Source organism: Nelusetta ayraudi, unplaced genomic scaffold (assembly GCF_046127955.1).
Source record: "Nelusetta ayraudi isolate G7.1 ecotype Tasmania unplaced genomic scaffold, CSIRO-AGI_Nayr_v1 ptg000151l, whole genome shotgun sequence".
In the NCBI taxonomy this organism is placed as follows: Eukaryota; Metazoa; Chordata; class Actinopteri; order Tetraodontiformes; family Monacanthidae; genus Nelusetta; species Nelusetta ayraudi.
The window spans coordinates 1,820,018-1,837,561 of NW_027466201.1; the positions used below are offsets into that span (position 1 = coordinate 1,820,018).

At 46.4% G+C, this 17,544-nt stretch overlaps 1 protein-coding gene across 10 annotated transcripts in view; it reads left to right on the forward strand.

Annotated features, from left to right (window-relative positions):
• The window catches only part of utrn (utrophin), a 174,958-nt gene that overhangs the window by 104,538 nt on the left and 52,876 nt on the right, over positions 1–17,544 (forward strand). For all 10 annotated transcript variants that reach the window (XM_076013511.1, XM_076013516.1, XM_076013512.1 and 7 more), the window contains 6 exons: positions 191–363; positions 2,040–2,196; positions 11,804–11,933; positions 13,709–13,977; positions 15,732–15,878; positions 16,538–16,616. In XM_076013511.1, coding sequence (XP_075869626.1) covers positions 191–363; positions 2,040–2,196; positions 11,804–11,933; positions 13,709–13,977; positions 15,732–15,878; positions 16,538–16,616 — 955 coding nt within the window. The remainder of the gene's footprint in view (positions 1–190; positions 364–2,039; positions 2,197–11,803; positions 11,934–13,708; positions 13,978–15,731; positions 15,879–16,537; positions 16,617–17,544) is intronic.

Here is a 17,544-nt window from a genome sequence, read left to right on the forward strand (position 1 = left end):
TTCAGCTATAATCAGCTGTGACAGCCGGCAGGACTGTGACGTCCAATTTTCGGGGTGATTTTGATATGAGCTTGCACTTTTTTTTTCTCCCTCTCTCTCTCTTTCCCCCTCCCTGCCTTTTTTGTGCCTGGTTGGTCCACTGAAACCTGTAAAATTTTAACGTGAGACTTTTTTTCATCTGTGTTTAAAGGACATCCAGGCTGAGATCGATTCCCACAATGACATCTTCAAGAGCGCAGACGGGAACAAGTCGAAGATGGTCAAGGCTCTGGGCAGCTCGGAGGAAGCCGTGTTCCTCCAACACAGGCTCGACGACATGAACCAACGCTGGAGCGACCTGAAGGCCAAGTCAGCCAGTATCCGGTCAGAAAACCTTGAATTAATAAGTGCGGTTTTAATGTCAAGTGTATACGCAGCTCAGAACAGTGAGTTCTTTTTTACTGGAGAAACAAAGTCTGACTCAAATGTCAAGTTGCTGTCTGTGTTGCCGCGTTCATCAACGGGTGAGACACGTTGGAGAGCAGCCTTCTTCATCACATACCGAAGGAAAGAAAATGGCAAAAATGAAAAGTGAAGAATGCTTCATTGCCAGTGGATATTAAAACAAACAAAGACTCCACTCCCCCCCAAAAAAAGCTCAAGCAAAATCCAAGGTTGTTAACTGTCCACTTGCTGAATTTAATAGTAAAGATAGTGATTCATTTGTTGTTGCTGCTGCTGCTGCTGTGGGGCCAAATGCAATCCACAAAGGCAATATGACGTCAGATTGATGTAATCTCGAACGGTATCCAAAAGTAGTTAGAGTTTTTTCTTTTGGTTGCTGTTTCATTAGATTTTAATTTGAATGTTTTGGTGCAAAAACAGAACTGCCCTAATGCTTTCTTACACTACCTTTAGCCACAGTATTAGCTGCATTATGATTTCTGCACCATTTGGCTCTAAATGCGTTTGGATTAGTCTTGAAAGAACAAGAGTTAAACACATGGCCTCAGTGGGAACCTGGAAGAACAAGAATTACGCCCCCTACTGGAGTGGAGTTTAATTTTAATCTGGGGGAAAAAAAATCTATATGTCTGGATCGATGTTCAATTAAAAAAAGTCAGCCGCAGCCCCAAACTATAAGCCTCACTGAAATAACACACCTGGAGAGTTAACATGATTTCAAGGTAAAGAAAAAAACAATCTGAAGGTTACACTCGCCGTTAGGAGAGGAGAGAAGAAGATTAAGAGACGCAGTAGCTTGAAGGTGCAGGAGTTTGTTTCGTGAGATGACGAATTGAAGGTCAAGAGCTGTTTGCTGATTGTACTCAGGCCACTGTGCCTTTATTGTAATTATTGTAGCTGTGATTGGAGGCCTCGGACACATTATGCCTGAAGGATGTGGAGAGAGAGAAAAACAAAGCTGTGATTGTTGACACGTTCCCTGCGCGTGCTGCAACCCACACACTGAGCAGCAACAACAGCTAAAAAAGAAAGATGTTTTCACGCTGAATGAGTCTCATCAATTCAATTCCAAAAGGCTACTAATATTCCCCGACTGGTCACTGACCCAGTTTCTGAAGACTTTCTCGTGGGTGGTGGTTTCATGCTCTGGATTTAAAGGCTGTGCTTGGCCCCAGTTTGGTTTGCAGTCCTTTTTATCGAGCTTGGTCTAAAGGGATAACGCAGCGGAAATTGAAATTACACCCATTTGCCCAACGGAGGCGCTGGTGACATTTTCTAATCCGTTAAACCAATTTTGAGGTTCACGGATGGAGGGAATAACCACGGACTCCACAAGGAAACGACAAAATAAAATCAAAGTTCGTCTGTACCGCGCATGTTGTGTCGAGTTGCCCTGGAACAGGGACATTCGTGAGCGGTTAGGTGGATGAGAAAATGTCACCAGAGTGCAAATTTAAAGTGAAAAGAATTGTTACTGTGTTTGAGAGGGTTTTACAGGAACTATAAAAAACACACACAAAAAAAAAAGCAGGAGTGCCACCTGTGAGAGCTGCCAGCGGTACAATAACACTTTGGCTGATGGCGTCTGGCGGCAGGGCCCACCTGGAGGCGAGTGCGGAGCGATGGTCCCGTCTGCTGGGCCTCCTGGAGGAGCTGTGGAGGTGGATCTGCTCGAAGGACGAGGAGCTGGCCAAGCAGATGCCCCTGGGTGGAGACGTCCCGACTCTGCTGCAGCAGCAGAACTACTGCACGGTGCGTCCTGCAAGCTCCCAACTTCCATTACAAGCTTTAGCTTAGTAGCTTAGCCTCGTATGTAACTAGAAGCCTCACTTTAATTTTTTTGAGCACGTAAAAGAGCATTTTTCCCTACAAAGATTTTCACATGGGGTCTATAAATTCTCTTTCAATTCCTTTCTTCTTGCTTTTCCGATCTTCAAAGAATTTTCATAATTTTCTTAGGAATTTTCGTACGAATTTTCTAGCGTAAAAAATTAAAATAAAACTGCTCTGCTATGTTCTAAGTCACAAATCTAACCTCAACCTTCATGCTTGGTTAGCAGCTGGAAGCTGTTCCCAGCAACCGAACCAGTTGCTCCGCAAACTGGCACATCGCGGCCGTGTGCTGCCGTTTCCAGGGACGGCGGAACTGAAATCCTGAAATAATATTTGTTTTCATCATGAGCACCTACGCTGCCATTTTCACACTGATCCAAACATCATTGGATGAGGTTCTGTCCGACACTGGCTGGGGTGAACATGCTGTATTTATACCAAGAATTGCATCAGTTTTTATTCCCAAATGGAGCTGGTGAGGCTGCTGAATGCAGAATATGCAACCCTGCTGTCGGGCTGAAAGCACAGTAATTGCTGTAAAATCATCCCACTCAAAGAAACAAAACAAACACCACTGTTAAACATATCGGCAGCTTTGCATTTTGTTATTGTACAATTTCGTGTTTTTTGCTGCCCTCCGTTGGTGCCATTACTTATCCTAACAAGCTATCACTTCCGTTATGGCGCTGGTCCATATACGCTGTTGTCATCTTTGTCGCCGCTGTCCCCCGCGCCGTTATTTATTGTAACCACAGGTTATTGTTGTACTGCGTTAATGTGGAATAGCTTTCAGATGAATAACTCGCCCCCAAGGCTCGTGTTTGCTCTCAGCCCACTGGCCGGCGCCACTGTTAATGTTGCCTTTGACGTCCTAATGCATTTTTCCGCAGCCCATCTCGTCGCTCGGCTATTTAGCTTTTTGACAAAATAATAGAGTTGTAAGAGGGCCGGGGGACGAGCACGGGGAAAAAAAAAAAATAAATACAGCCACACAACCGCAGGCTTCGTTTTAAGATGAAGTGAGCAATTGAACGAAGACACAGCTGGTTTCCAAAGGAAGAATCAAAAATGAAAAGTGTTTTTTCAGGCGAGAACATTCAAAGTATTTTTCTTCTAAAAGTCAATAGAAAAATTTATTTCTAAAACACATCATACCGAGACACCAAATTGCAAATACCACTTGTCTCCGTCTTGTCTCCGTCTTCAAACACGAGTTTTCTCAAATTCAAGGCAGTAGATGAAAAGGCGTCAACCCATCGACTGCTCTGACCACGCTGGGCTCCTCGCATGGGCAGAGAATCAATTTCTCGGCCACTCTCATGCCTTCCAAATGAACTCTTAACGATTTATGAGAGGTCATAATTTTGAAAGCCAAACTGATTATGTCTGAGTAGTTGTTTTTTTTTTGCGAAATAATCGCAATCGCAAAAACCGCCTGATGTACGAGGAGGTGAATATTCTGTTGTCGGGAAGCTTCAGAATGCGCAGCCACTCTCATTGTCATGTGACTTCTCCGCTGAAGCCAATGCATTATTTATTGAAAAAAAAGAAAGGAGGAAAGTAAGTGGGAGTGGATGGGGAGCTCTGCCAAGTTGTCTGCCAGTTGAGTCCAATACTCAATATCTGGCTTCTTGGCCGTCTCTTTATAAGGACCAGTAGCACCTCAGGTTCATGGAAATGTACCCGCTGTGGTTAAAGATGGTGCCGCAGAGTTTTCCGTGTCCGGCAGAAGAGAAAACTGCCGCAGATCCAACCAGGTCATTTGGATAAGGGATGAGTCACTGGATCAGCAGGCTGGCCGAGGAATTTTCTCCTTGGTTGACCTTCCTTTCAACCAGTCGTACTTCTTGAATCTAGTAGAAATTATTAAAAAAAAAAAAAAATCTTGTGTGGATGTTTGTGTTGCTTAACAACCAACACGTTTGTGATTGGATGTTGGCGGTCCTGAAGGAATCCGTGAGCCCCCTTCGCCTGGAAAAATCCAACCCGTTAAGCCAAAACTCAATCATGCCGCCACTGCGCGCAAATCAAAACTGAGAGCTTCCTCCCGGCGGTGCCCACTTTCAAACCGCTGGATCCCAACACGAGCCCTTCTGATTCTGTTTATACGCGTAGACCGGCTCAGAGGGAGTGCTTTTCGTACCACGTGAGCAAACTCGACATCTATCTCGTTAGGTATGCCGTGTATGTTTTATGAGATCGGGCCAACGGGGGGATGCAAAGCCGCGTCTTCGCCGGTGCGACGAGTCGAGCTGCAGCGAGGCAGCGAATCTGGTTACTTTCACTCTTGTTTTGCCCCTCCTCCTCCTCCTCCTTCTCCTTCTCCTCTTCCTCCTCTTTATTCTCAGACTGGCCTAGAGGTCTTGCCCCCTACTCATGAGAAACAGCGGGGCGTGCTGGATAAAAAGCCACAGCTCTTTCTCTCTCTCCAAAAAAAAAAAAATGTTTGGCTTCATTCCCTACCTGGAGTAACACACAGGAAGAGGCGCGGCTAGATCCCTTGAGCTCTCGTACTGTATATGTAGACTCCAGCCACGGCGTGGGGCGGCCCCGGCTTAAGATGGATAAGTGGGGTGCAAACCCGACGTTTTCCCTCCCTGGTATTTCGTTTTTTTCGGAGGGGTGGTGCGGAGATAAAGGAGGGCCGCAAAGCCACTTATCCCGACAGAGGGGGAAAGTGATATCGCTGTTATTGTGGAATCAGAAGGGGAAGACGGATATCAGAGGGAAAGATGTGATGGGCAGAAAACTGCACACGGCAGCACAATGAGGTGTAGATACGAGGCGAAGGGAGCGGATTGGAAGAGCGTGAAGGAGCTCAGTGACAAAAAAAAAGAAAAAAAAGAATACCAGTGAAGTTTCTGACACTTTTTCTTTTGTTAGTTTGTTTTGATTTTCCGGGGTTATGCATATGCAGCTGTTGTCCTAAAGTAGACATTTATTCGGGAGCCCACCGAGGGAAGAAAAGTGCTATCGTCTTGATTAATTGCACATTCGGTAATCCAATAAAAAAAAATGGGGCCCTTTCAGCACCAGCAGCTGATTAAACTTATCGCTCCGGTCCTTAAAGGAAACAGCAACAGCGGACTTATTTACATGTAGCTGCCTGCTTTACACCTCACACACTGATGCCCCCCCCCCCCGCCGCCCATGCCGGTTTTTATTGCGCGCAGGTGAAAAGGCAAGAGTGCGTAGATCTATTTAAACGGTCATTTGTTTCCCCTCGGCGGCTAACGGAGGCTCAATACGTTTAAGCGGCGTGAATCGGCCCGCCGTCTGAAGCGTGGATGATGAACAGAACCCGTCTCGGCCGGCTAAAGGGGCGTGATTGATAGCGCCGCGTCGCACCTGAGCCAACGGGACGCGGGAGAGAGAATGAGACCGATTAGAGAGCCCGGCTGGACTTCGGCTTATCTCTTTCGAGAAGTGGGACCGGCAGACAAAAAACTTTTAATTGTTTCTGTCTGCCTCGGGTTTCTGTGTTCCGGTAGTGATTCCATGACGGTGTCGGACTTCAGTAGAGTTTGGCTGAAACCGAGGCGAGCATGGATGGACGGAGCCTCCGGTCTCAGAAAGGAGGCTAACGCGGAAGTGCCTAAAACCTGCATTCTATCATTTGGCCAGCGGGGGCCGGCAAAGTTGGTTTCAAAAAGACTAAAAATGCATGACTGTCAATTCATAAAGGAACCCTAAATTCTTAGCTTTAGAAAACTGGTTCACTTGTTTTGTTGGACTTAGTCTCTGGTTTTAAAATAAATAATTAAGTTTTAATTTTAAATACAAATTCCGAAAATTTGTAGTTGTGGGTGGGTACGGCTAAAATTTATTAGCCAACTGTGCTCAACTTACCCATTCCTCACCCCTTGTACCACCCACACATCTAAATGTGTAATCCTCTATTTTTCAAAATGGACCAGTACCACAAGACCGTGAATCCAATCTCAAGGTTTCCGAACAAGCATTCGCAAACCAGTGGGTAACGTCACGATGACTCTGTCAGTCTTAATGTACAGTCAGATTCAGATTCAGATTCAGTCAGTGTCTAACTTCAGGTCAGGTAAAAACACGCTACAGCAGCGCTGACATAATTAATACGTTTCCCTTGAATAAATATGTGGGCGGTTTCGCTCGCAGTCAGGAAAACAGAAAGCACCCTCTAAAGTGTACAAAGCCTTTTTGTGCCTCTCGGCTTATTGTTGTGCTTTGAGGCCGGGGGAATTTACTGTCAGCCTCATTGCCAGCTGTCAAAACCGACCGTAAGTACCTGGCAGCTCCAAACAGAACGGAGTGAAGCACTCAGCTTCCACAGAACCACATCCGTCCCCCAGGTACCTGCGCAGACCGAAAACAAAAAAGAAAAAAAGTTACTCCTTCATCCCAAATGTATCATCAAGGACTTGGAGCATGTGGTGGATGCGTCCTTGAAGGTTTGCTGTGGCTTAGTGCTGCATGTGTAAATATAGCAGTCTCACCACTCCAGAGTTAAGATTGCTATGTTTGTTTTGTAGTAATGGTAAACCAATGCATCTTCTCCCCCAATTCTATCTCCCAAACACATGCAAATTATGATAGATTTTTGTGGGGCAAAAATGTACTTGCACTTGCACTATTATTGATCAGGAAAGCTGTATAGATAGCCAGCAAGCAACATATTTAGCCATCTATTTAGTTAACATCTTTGTTTGTTTTTGTTTTTTTGTTTTTACAGGAAACGCAATGGAAAAATATGTCTAAACTAACTATGGAGAAAAATATTTTCCTGTAGGTCATTTTAGGTCTCCCCTAAAAGTTTTGGTTCAAACAAAAGACTCTTATGTCTGCAGTGTTGTTGGCTTTATTTCCCATCGGATGCTTTCTAAACTTAGTCCCTGTAATTGCTTGGCAGCAAAACTCCATTTACACCCTGCAGCAGTTTTTTATGTTAAACTCAATAGTCCAGTTTAAGCCCCTTTTCAGATCTTTATTTTTCGTCCCCGACTCCGGTGGAGCAGCTTCTCTCAATTAATCATCCAAAAGTAAAAACAAACCTGTATCGATCTGCAGGAAAGCTAAAAACTGCTGCTTTGGGGTACCGTCCACCTGTTTGGAAGAGGACTACAACAATCAGGTGGCTGGTGGTACTGGTGTCCCTTTATGACATCACAAAGGGATGATTTCCTTTTTTTTGCACACACTGTCTGAAAAACAGACAGTTAACAGGAGTTAACTGAGGACATCTACGCAGAATCTGAAATCATTAATGTGACGTCATTAAAGATGAATAGAGGGCAGAAGCAGGAAGTATTGCTATTCTTCACCTCAGTGAATGTCACAACAGCCACATTGTTCAATAGAAGGCTGTCTGTCCTGACACTGGGAAGTCTGGGGTTCAGTCTCTGGCCTGGTCACACCATAATGCAGCATCAAGGAGAGAGCACAGACCACAGTCCTCCTATTGCTGGTCCAAAATTCTGGATAAAAGCAAAGGCAGGTGTCACGGAGGGCATGAAAAACCCTCGACTAAATTAAAAGTGCAAATCATTTCCGTACGATTTTTTGCGACGACCCCCGAAGGCGACAATCAAAAGGAAAAGAAGAAGGAACAGCAGCCGTTATTGTCTTTTGTTGCTACAAAGAGTTGCAGAAATACAGTTTGTCTAACAGCACAGAGGTTCGCAAAACTTCTGTATTTTTCCGTTTTTTTTGTTTTTATTTCTTGAGGCAGAAGTGAGGCATCAGCACTTTCTCCACTTTCTGATGAGCCATTGTAATGCCCCATAAAGTCTCTCTGTTGGGGCTTGTGTGCGTGTATTTTGGTGGTCCCTTTGAAGAGGCTTATTTGATGTGATGGGGGTGGCGGTGGCACCGCGCCGGTGCAGCGGAGGCTACGATAGCGGGCTTTTAGCGGTGGAAAGAGGGCTACTCGGCCAGGTTCTGGGACGAGATGTGTGGTGATGCAATCTAGCCCACCGCCAGCGCACAACCCAATTTGAAAAGTGAGCTTTGCGGTATAAACCTGCACACCTGCACAGACCCAAACCAAGGTTGCTCGTTTTCCCGCTAGATAAATTCCGTGAGTCGTCCTTTCATCCTCACGTCCTTGCAAATCAGAGGACCCCCCCCCCCCCACCCATACAATAACGCGGCGTTGCTATAAACTATTAAAAGGAGAAGAAGGACCTAGCCTGCCCTCTTTCATTGCGTCTTATCGCTCACAAGGGCTCCCCGGTGGGAACTGCGTTTTATGAGGAGCTTCCCGCGGAAAAAGCACCGCCTGCCTTTTGATATTTACCTCTATTGCTCCCTCCGGCGACCCCCCTCACGACACTAATAATGTCGGCACTCCCCGGGGGGGGAGTGGGATGGAGGGGGGCTACGTGAAAGAGAGTGTCAGGGGTAAAAGGGTCTTTGGTGGAGATGTCTCTCTGACAGCAGGAACCAGTGGCTGGATGACAGACAGGGACGGTGGTTGGGGGGGGATTACTTGGCACCACTTGCGTCTGCGTTGTTACCACCTCGTGTGGATTTGTCCGTCTCCTTTGAGCCTCTGAAAGATGATATTTGGAGGAACACGGCCATCATAGACATTGTTTTTTTTTATTGCAGAGGACGGTTAATAACAAGACAAGCAGGTTGAAATAAAAGAATGGGGCTCCCGGCTCTGGCCGTCTCTGTGGCTCAGCCTCGCTCTGTATTTCTTATCACCTGCCTGCACCCGTCCTTTCTTCCTTTCCTCCTCGCCTCCTCCACCTCAGTCACCGCTCATTAAGCTCCTATCTCTCAGCGTACCCTGCCTCTGATCTACCTGCCTATTATAATTCTCCCCATCGAGCCGGGAGGAAATCATTGGAACGGAGCAAACCATTTATTAGCCGAGGTGATTTAATTAGGCGAGGTGATTCAGAATGAGGCTGCCGCGGCGGGTATAAGGGGGGGAAACCTGTGAATACATGAGGGCTAAAACGGGCTCTCAGAGCCGCGGCCGCCTCGCTTTGAAAAGGGCAGCGCGCGCATCCAAAAGCCAATTCAATTCTTCTGCGCGTCTGTCTGGGAAAGAGCCCATTGAAATGCGATTGGGCCAAACTTGTGTCTGTCCCATTCGGTTGCCGGCAAACTGAATTCTTCATTCTTATCGAGGCTGGGTAGTCACGTACCGGGGCTTCCTATTGTTGCGAAGGGTGGCAGTTGATGTGCTCTGCTGTCCAGTGGCACGTCGTGATTGTTCCACTGAATTTAATTAAACTTTGGTCGAAGCAAGTCAGCTGTAATGGAGGGGAAAAAGAACCTCCAGTGCTGTTCTTTGCTCTGCCTTAATGAGGAAATGTTCAGTGCCCAGTTCTGGTAGAACTGCAGCTGTTCGACCACAAACTTATGCATTCATTCATTCCACAGACTCATAATCGCAATTGCCCTCTGTTCATGAGGGCTTGAAAAAATAATTGAGATTTAAGCTTTGCAAATTGGATTGCCAAGAATTCAAACCTGAAATTGGCACCAGCCAGCTGTTTTTTTTTTGTTTTTTTTAAATAAATTGTCTCGTGAACCATGATCAGGTTAAACTGAAATGACAGGATATGCATCATTTTTCCAAGAGCCAAACAGTAGCTATGTTTACATCTACATAAATAATCGGAATAAAGGCCCAATCAGATTAAAAATGCTTCATGTAAACACGTCAATCGGAAGATTCTGGTCCGATCCAGTCCATTCGGAAAGAAATTTCATACCTGAAAGAGAGAGGTGGTTTATGCGTATGCGATATGCATACGCGATCGTCATCAGCATATGCAATCATTTTTCCCATTGGCGTCCATATACACACCCATTCGGATCCTGTCCTCCTGGTTGGGGGAAAATTATCCCCACTGCGCATGTGTGCTACGTCAGCGTAACACGTTTCCGCATTTAAACACACGATGAATGTCCATATTTAAAAAAAAAAAGAAAAAAAAGAAAAACATTAACAGGCACTGTGCCAGAGGGGAGGAAAATGAAATGTGAGGAGCACAAAGAGTTTGTCTACAGCACAGGTGGAAGTACAGCTTCTTCTTCTACTAAAATCTCTGGAAGATTAGACAAGTCCAGTGCATGTATGTGCACATCATGATCGGATCATCTTTTTTAGTGTCCATGTAAACTGGATTTAGAATTTACGATCAGCCAAGGTTTAAAATGGGATTGGAGAAATTTGCGCATGTAAACATAGTGTTAGATCTTGTGTTGGATCTTCTTTTCCTCTGCTTCCTCCTTTTTGGAATAAGCAAGTAGTGAATGCAGACCAGCATCCTCCACTGTTCCCTCCCCACTCATTTCCTCACTCTGCGCTCTAGTTAAGATCCCAGCACCCGTCAGTCAGCCGGGATTGAGAACGCGGCTTCAAAAGCAAAAATGTTTGCATCGCCATTTTTTTCTCTTTTTTTTGCAACCCTGCACTGTTTCCACAGCGAGCGCGCCGGCCTTCATCAAAAGCGGCTCTACCCATCTAATCTACTCACCTCAGAGCTCCTTATACTTACAAGGCCTCGTCACAAAGCAATCACACACTCCGATAAGCAATGACGTCCCGCGGGCGTCGCGCTTACAGCCTAGCACCAGTAATTAAACAGTGACACGCTACGCTCGCTCGCTCACTCCGGCGCTTCGCCGCCACCCTCCTCCAGCGAGCTCTGCCGGAGTCGGCCGGGCGACATAAGTTCGGGTTAGGTGGGCTTTAATTTAATGTGTGAGCCCTCAGCCTCTTGTGTCTGGAAATGTGCGCTCGCCAAATGTCCACACGTCTCATCCGGAGCGATAAGAACATGGCCAGGAAGTCTGGCGTCCCTGGCCAGCCCCTGTAAATGATAACGCCTGCGAGGGGTCATGGTGCCTTGGAACTGACTTCATTCAGCGGACCGCTCAGCTAATTTCACACCGAACCCCCAGGAAATGACCCCTCGCCCCTGCCTTCCGTCGAACGCTCTGCCCTCGGATCTTTCACTTCCTGCCGGCGCTGCGAGCATCGCTCTGCTCTCTTCCTTTCAGACCTGCCTTCCTTATAATAACAGAGAGGTGCCAACAAGACGTGTTGCTTTGTTGGGCTCTCCCCTGCTTTGCTCTTGTTTTGGCGAAGCGTGACCTGAATCCTTCCAGCATCTGGTGTCCTTTTTTTAATTTTTTTTTTTAAGGTTGCGCTTGTGAATTTCCATCAGAAAAGAGTCATAAATAAAATGTCAAATCTGGTTGAAAAGTTTAATTTGTCATCTTTGGAGGAGCAGCAACGGAGAGGCTTAACCTTGTTCGCATACAGTGAGGCTGGTTCGTTTGGAGTTCTCTGAAGGGGAAAAGATGAGGACGCACTGAAGCGTGTACATATTTGCAGAGTAAAAGCATTCGTACCCCACTTTTTTCTGTAAAATCTCATTTGCCAAAACATGTCTTCTCTTGATAAGAAAAAGAAACAAATCCTATCAGGATTATTAGCACTGATTGCGATCAAGATGGAGGTTTGTGCATCAGATTTTCCAGACGGATTCTCCATGTTTACCTGCAGCCTCTTGCTGTCTTGCAGGCGATACGGTCTGAGCTGAAGGACCGTGAACACTTGGTGGTCAGTACTCTGGATCAAGCACGGACGTTCCTTGCAGACCAGCCAATCGAAGGTCCTGGGGAACCGCGCAAGAACCTGCAACCAAAGACAGGTAAGTTGGTGTCTGTTTTGTATTTCGGATATTTTCAGTTTTGCATTTCGGCCACGCTGTTGGGAAGCGTCCTGGGTTAGGTCCCCGGGCAGGTCACACCAACAATAAATCCTCCAGGGAAGCGCTGCTACAGCGTCCCCCGTATGCTGCCTCCCAAGCCAATTGCCAAAGCACCAGGAAGGCCATCTGACGAAAAATACCAACGCCAAGCAAAACACGCCAATCACTTGGCTGTGTCGACCCCTGGAGGCAAACAGCTCACAGGATTTGAATTTGTTTGCATTCGAGGCAAAGCATAGTTACAGTTTGGCATCCAGCCACATGCATTTCCATGAAAACGTTGCGAAGTAACGAGGGAAAACAAAAAAAAAAATCTGGAGCGCCCCAAGCTTGAGGCCTGCTGGTGGAAAGTGGAACAGAAAGAATGTCTGCAGAGAGCCAGATGTACTGACGTGCATGTGAAAATGATGCAGCTCATGCAAACACATTTTTCTGTGGAGCAGGGTTCGGCCTTCAAATTGTTAAGGCCTGATTCTAAAATATGAAACTGAAATTCCTGCTGGACACCATTCATCCCCTTTAATCGTGTTTTTTTTTGTTGTTGTTTTTTTTTCAATTATTATTATTTAATAGAACAGACAAAAACACCGATACAAGAACTTTGAAACCTCACCCATTCGTATTTTTCATGGATTTTTGTAAACGATCGAATTCCACGATGGAAAAAAAGCCACAGGGAGATACAAGAGGGCAAGGATGAGAAAGTGACTCATCAAAGGGAAGAAAAAGAAGAGATGAAAGATGAAATACAGGAAGTGGCTGTGAGACTTGGAAGTGAGTTAGCCATGCAGACGCAGGCAGAACATGCAAACTCCACACAGAAAGACCGTCTCGCTTCTTGCTGTGACTAATGAATGTGTGAAACGTCTTGCACTGTGTTGCGCAATGTTGCATTTAAACTGAGGCCACAGCTGAAGAAGTGATCCGATCCGTCAGTGGATTTAATTGTACGGCTTGCAGGCGGATTCATGACGTCCTTCTGCAGACGGATTCACCACGGCTTTGTTTTTTCCCCCCCGATTTTTAAGTTTCAATGCACTTGAGGCGCCATTCATACAAGCGCGAGCCGGTCATGGTATTAATTTCTTGCCAGGCACCTAAGAATTAAATATGCATTGACCCATTCAGCATTCCCTCCGTCTCTGGATGCGGCAGCTGAGTCTCCGTTAAGTCAGCACATTTTTTCTCTCGGCGCCAGAACCCCCGACTGTGTAAATAATTAAACCGACCCAGAGGGATGTCGGGGCGGGGGAGGGGCGTGGTTCGACTTCAGAGAGCATCCCGAGCGTTGTTGTCTGTGATCTCTGATACGGATATCAAAGTGTCGTCTCATTGTATAAATAGATAAAAAGCTGATTTGAGATCAGAAGCGGTGGTTGTTTAAACAGAGTGGATGGGGGAAGAGTGACGCCGCCATCGACTTCGAACGACTCCTAATGGGCTCGCATTCAAGTGCTTTGTTGCTTTACTTTTTTATCCGCTAAGACTGTTAGCGGCTTTAGCTAGCCTAGCCAGGTGAGCGAGGAGAAGGGGAAGGAAAGGTAAAAAACAGAAGAATCTGATTAATTTGAAAGTCTGCCTTTTTTTTTTTAAATAAGCATTTTATTACATTGTAATAAAGCCTTTATATCAAAAATTTGTGAGCAGCTGTGAATAACTGATTTCTACCATCATCTCTTTGGATTTTCTTTGTCCCCCTTCTCCTCTTTAATCAGAACTCACCCCCGAAGAGAAGGCCCGGGGACTGGCCCGCGCCATCCGCAAGCAGACGGGTGAGGTGAGGGAGCGATGGGAGCGTCTGAAGGGACACGTGGGCGGCTGGCAGACTCAGGTGGAGCGGGCCCTGGAGCGCCTCCAGGAGCTGCAGAGCTCCATGGACCAGCTGGACCTGAGGCTGACCCGGGCCGAGGAGGCCAAGGTTACGTGGCAGCCCGTCGGGGACCTGTTGATCGACTCCCTGCAGGATCACATCGAGAAGACCGGGGTGAGCGTCCGATCACTCTCACACCCCAATAGTGCCTGATCGACTGGGTTTTATAGAGGACATGTTCCCCTCCTCGCCTGTGGTGGCGCTGCATCTAAGATTACTGAAGGAGAAGAGAAGACAAAAGCTCTTCTATTGGTTAATACCAGGCCCCCAGGAGTCCAAGATGGCGGCCCATTCATTTCAGTGAAGTTGCAAAAAAGTTTTAGACTTCTGCATCCATGGGCCCATAGAGCATTCACAGTAGTGTCCCTTCCCATCATGCCTCTGTAACTCACATGATCTATTTGGCCAATCAGAACGATTCTGGGGAACGTCACTTACAGACACGCCAATCAGAGCAAGCTGAGACACAGAACGTACGACGTTGTGACGTCACGCTGGGAATAAACTCTATTCTGGTGATTTTTTGGCCTTTATCTTTTTTTTTTTTAAACGACTAAAAGACCAGAATTGAAAAATCTACAATGGAAAGATCTGATATTAATCGCATTTCAGGTCACAGTCGTCCTGTAAGCCGTTTTAAAGGCCTTTATTCCTGTATTGCGGTTTATTGGAAAAGTTTTTTTTTTTTTTTGCTGCAATACCTCGAGTGGCACTGGGAAAAATCATCGTGCAGCCATATTGCCAGTCCGGTATTCAGTTCAGTTCTTATACTACATCCATGGTTAATACAGGGCGAGTCGCTACGTTTTGTTTGTACGTTTGTTTCGGTCGTTTTTTCCCACAATGCCTTGCGTTGTCGTCCGCTTCCTACCTTCAGTTGACTTTAATCTTTTAATTTGGCTCCTTGGACCCTCTTCAGGGTTTAATTGCGCGTTCACACCTACACAAATGAACCCGACTTTTCCGAGCAAAACCTAATAGAACTTCCACACCGGCCCGTGTGCGACTCTGTAGGAACCCTGTGCGAATGCCAAACTTTTTATTTATTTTCCTGCTGTGATTCATGGGTTTAATTTTGCAAATTGTCCACAGCAAGAGTCGTAGTTTTATTCAAGGGACGTCGCGCCTGCAGCAACACACCCTGGACCCAGCTGTGTATCCTCACCCAACTTTTTAACACTTCCGAGCATTAATTTGATCTTCCGCCTCCCCGATTCATGGTCATCTCTGACAGCTGCTCACATACGTGCACTTTCTCTGTCTCTAAAAAAAAAAAAAGTCCGGAAAAAAAGTGCCAAACAAGACAAAGCAAGAACACTTCCAAAAATAAAATGAACAATATGACGAGTGACAAGTCTGAGAGACCCCAAAGGACGGAGGAGGCGCAGAGGTTCGGCACCAAAATAGCTGCAGGTTGCATGAGCCAAAAAAGTAAAAAAACAAAAAAAAAGGCACCTGACACTGAAATTGTCAGTGTTGCATTTTTTTGACGGGATGTTACACCATCTCACATTTCGCTTGATTGGCTCCCTGCGGCGTGGACGGTCCGGCCAATTACGCCTCTGGAAGATCCACACCGGCGGCGGCGTATTTTTCTTTCTTTCTTTTTTTTTGCATGGATCTGCTGAAAAATGTGACTGCGATCAGCGGAAATGTCCCGCTCACTTACGTGACACAAGGAAGTTCGGTCTACTTTAAAAGGAATTTGTGATGCAAAGCTAATTTTAAAAGTAGAGAAAACGAAAGAAAGAGAAAATAAGTAAGTGCAGGGGAAAAGCATTGCGTAGTTTGAAATCCGACTTTGTGAATCTCCTGGTTGAAAGCCATCTTTGTGAATCTCCTGCTTGCCTCTCCGCTCTGGTCTTCAGGTCTTCAGAGAGGAGGTGGCCCCGCTACGTCAGGACGTCAGAGTCGTCAACGAGCTCTCGGCTGAGTTGACGCCGCTGGACATCCAGCTGTCCTCCACCGCCTCCAGGCAGCTGGACCAGCTCAACATGAGGTGGAAACTGCTGCAGGTACTTTCAAAAAACCGCCGTCCAGATGTTTCACACTCGGTTCCATATTTCCCGCCTGCTTAATTCTCCCTCTATGATGACATCCAAAGTTCCCCACGGCGAGACCCCTCGTCACCTTTTCCTCTCGGCCAGCTCGAGGCCGTCGCTCTGATCCAACAAAGGGACCCATTATTTTATTTTTTTTTAAAACATTCAGTTCCCCCCCAGTTTGAACGATCTCACGTCGGCCTAATTAGTTTCCACTGTGTCGCCATCGGGATAACGGATTTGACTAATTCACAACCAGGCGGCATCATTTCTGTTAACTCAATGAGTGATATGAATGATTTTTAGATTGGTAAAATCTTAACATACTGCCCATAAAAGTGTAAACTCGCAGTACAATCAAAGTAATTTGATTTTCCTACCCTTCTCATATATATATATATATGAGAATATACATAGAGCAATAAGGCTCTTGCTAACAGTTAGCTACCATCTTGAGCCACCGTCTTTAAAGGAAGCACGCCTGAGAGTTAAATAGGGAACACACTACGCTCGAATGAAGCCGCTGTTCATCTTTACAAGCCAATTTTTTGTTTTGCTCTCGGCGTAGATGGTTGTTGTGTCTCTCAGTGGCTGAGGCGCCTGCCGTAATATGATGACCTCCTTTCTCCCAGGTGGCCGTGGACGACAGGCTGAAGCTGCTGCAGGAAGCCCACAGAGACTTTGGCCCCGCCTCCCAGCACTTCCTGTCCAGTGAGTAGACGCAACGTGTCTGTCAGTCAGTCGAAGAGATCAGAGATGGAAAAATGCAGAAAGCGTGTGCCGAAACCCACCCCCCCACCCCCACCCTCCCTTTGTGATGTCACAGGGAGCGAACTGGTATCTGATATTTTCTGGCGAACAGCGTGTATGCTAAAAATGTAGTTTTCCTGAAATCCGAAAAAAAGGTTTCGCGTCGATCGCCGTGCGCGGTTGCTTCACTCGAGACTGGAGGGGGGGAAAATATAGACGTAAAAATTGGTCTAAAACACAGCCTACATATTTAACTTTGGAACCAATTTTCCCCAGTTGTGAATCTTTGCCCGCTGCCTCCTTTTATTGACTTGTTAGACTTTTCATTAGCTGAGAGGGACGAGTCCAGGCGGACCTGAGCAAAAAAAAAAAATAAAAGAAAGAAAAAAATCACAACTATGAACAAAAGCAGACGGGCTCCCTCCTCCGATATCTTCCTCTTTCCTGTAATTTCCTGCAGTCGTGCAGGCGCTGGTGCCCTCCCAGCGCGCCGTCTGATTTTTCTTTTCGCCTGCTGCGAGGTCAAAAAACGAGCGCAGCGCCGTCGCGGCTCGGAGCAGGTGTTCATCGCGCACACAAATTCTACCCCGGAAGCTCCGCTCCAAGTATTTTGTCTTTTCTTGCTCTCTCTTTTTTTTTTTTTTTACAAGCGCTCCGTGCGACTAAACAGTCTCCTCTTTCATCTCCCTGTTCTCTGTGACACTATCTACTCCATCCATCACACACACACACACACACACACACACGCATGCACGCGCGCGCACGGGGGCTGGTGCTTTCATTACACCACTGGCTTAATATTCCCCTGGGGATCAATAGAGCGCGGCGTCCTTATCTGGCCCTCTGCATCTCGTGTACTCCTCCAAATCGAGCCGTAATCTCTTTCTCT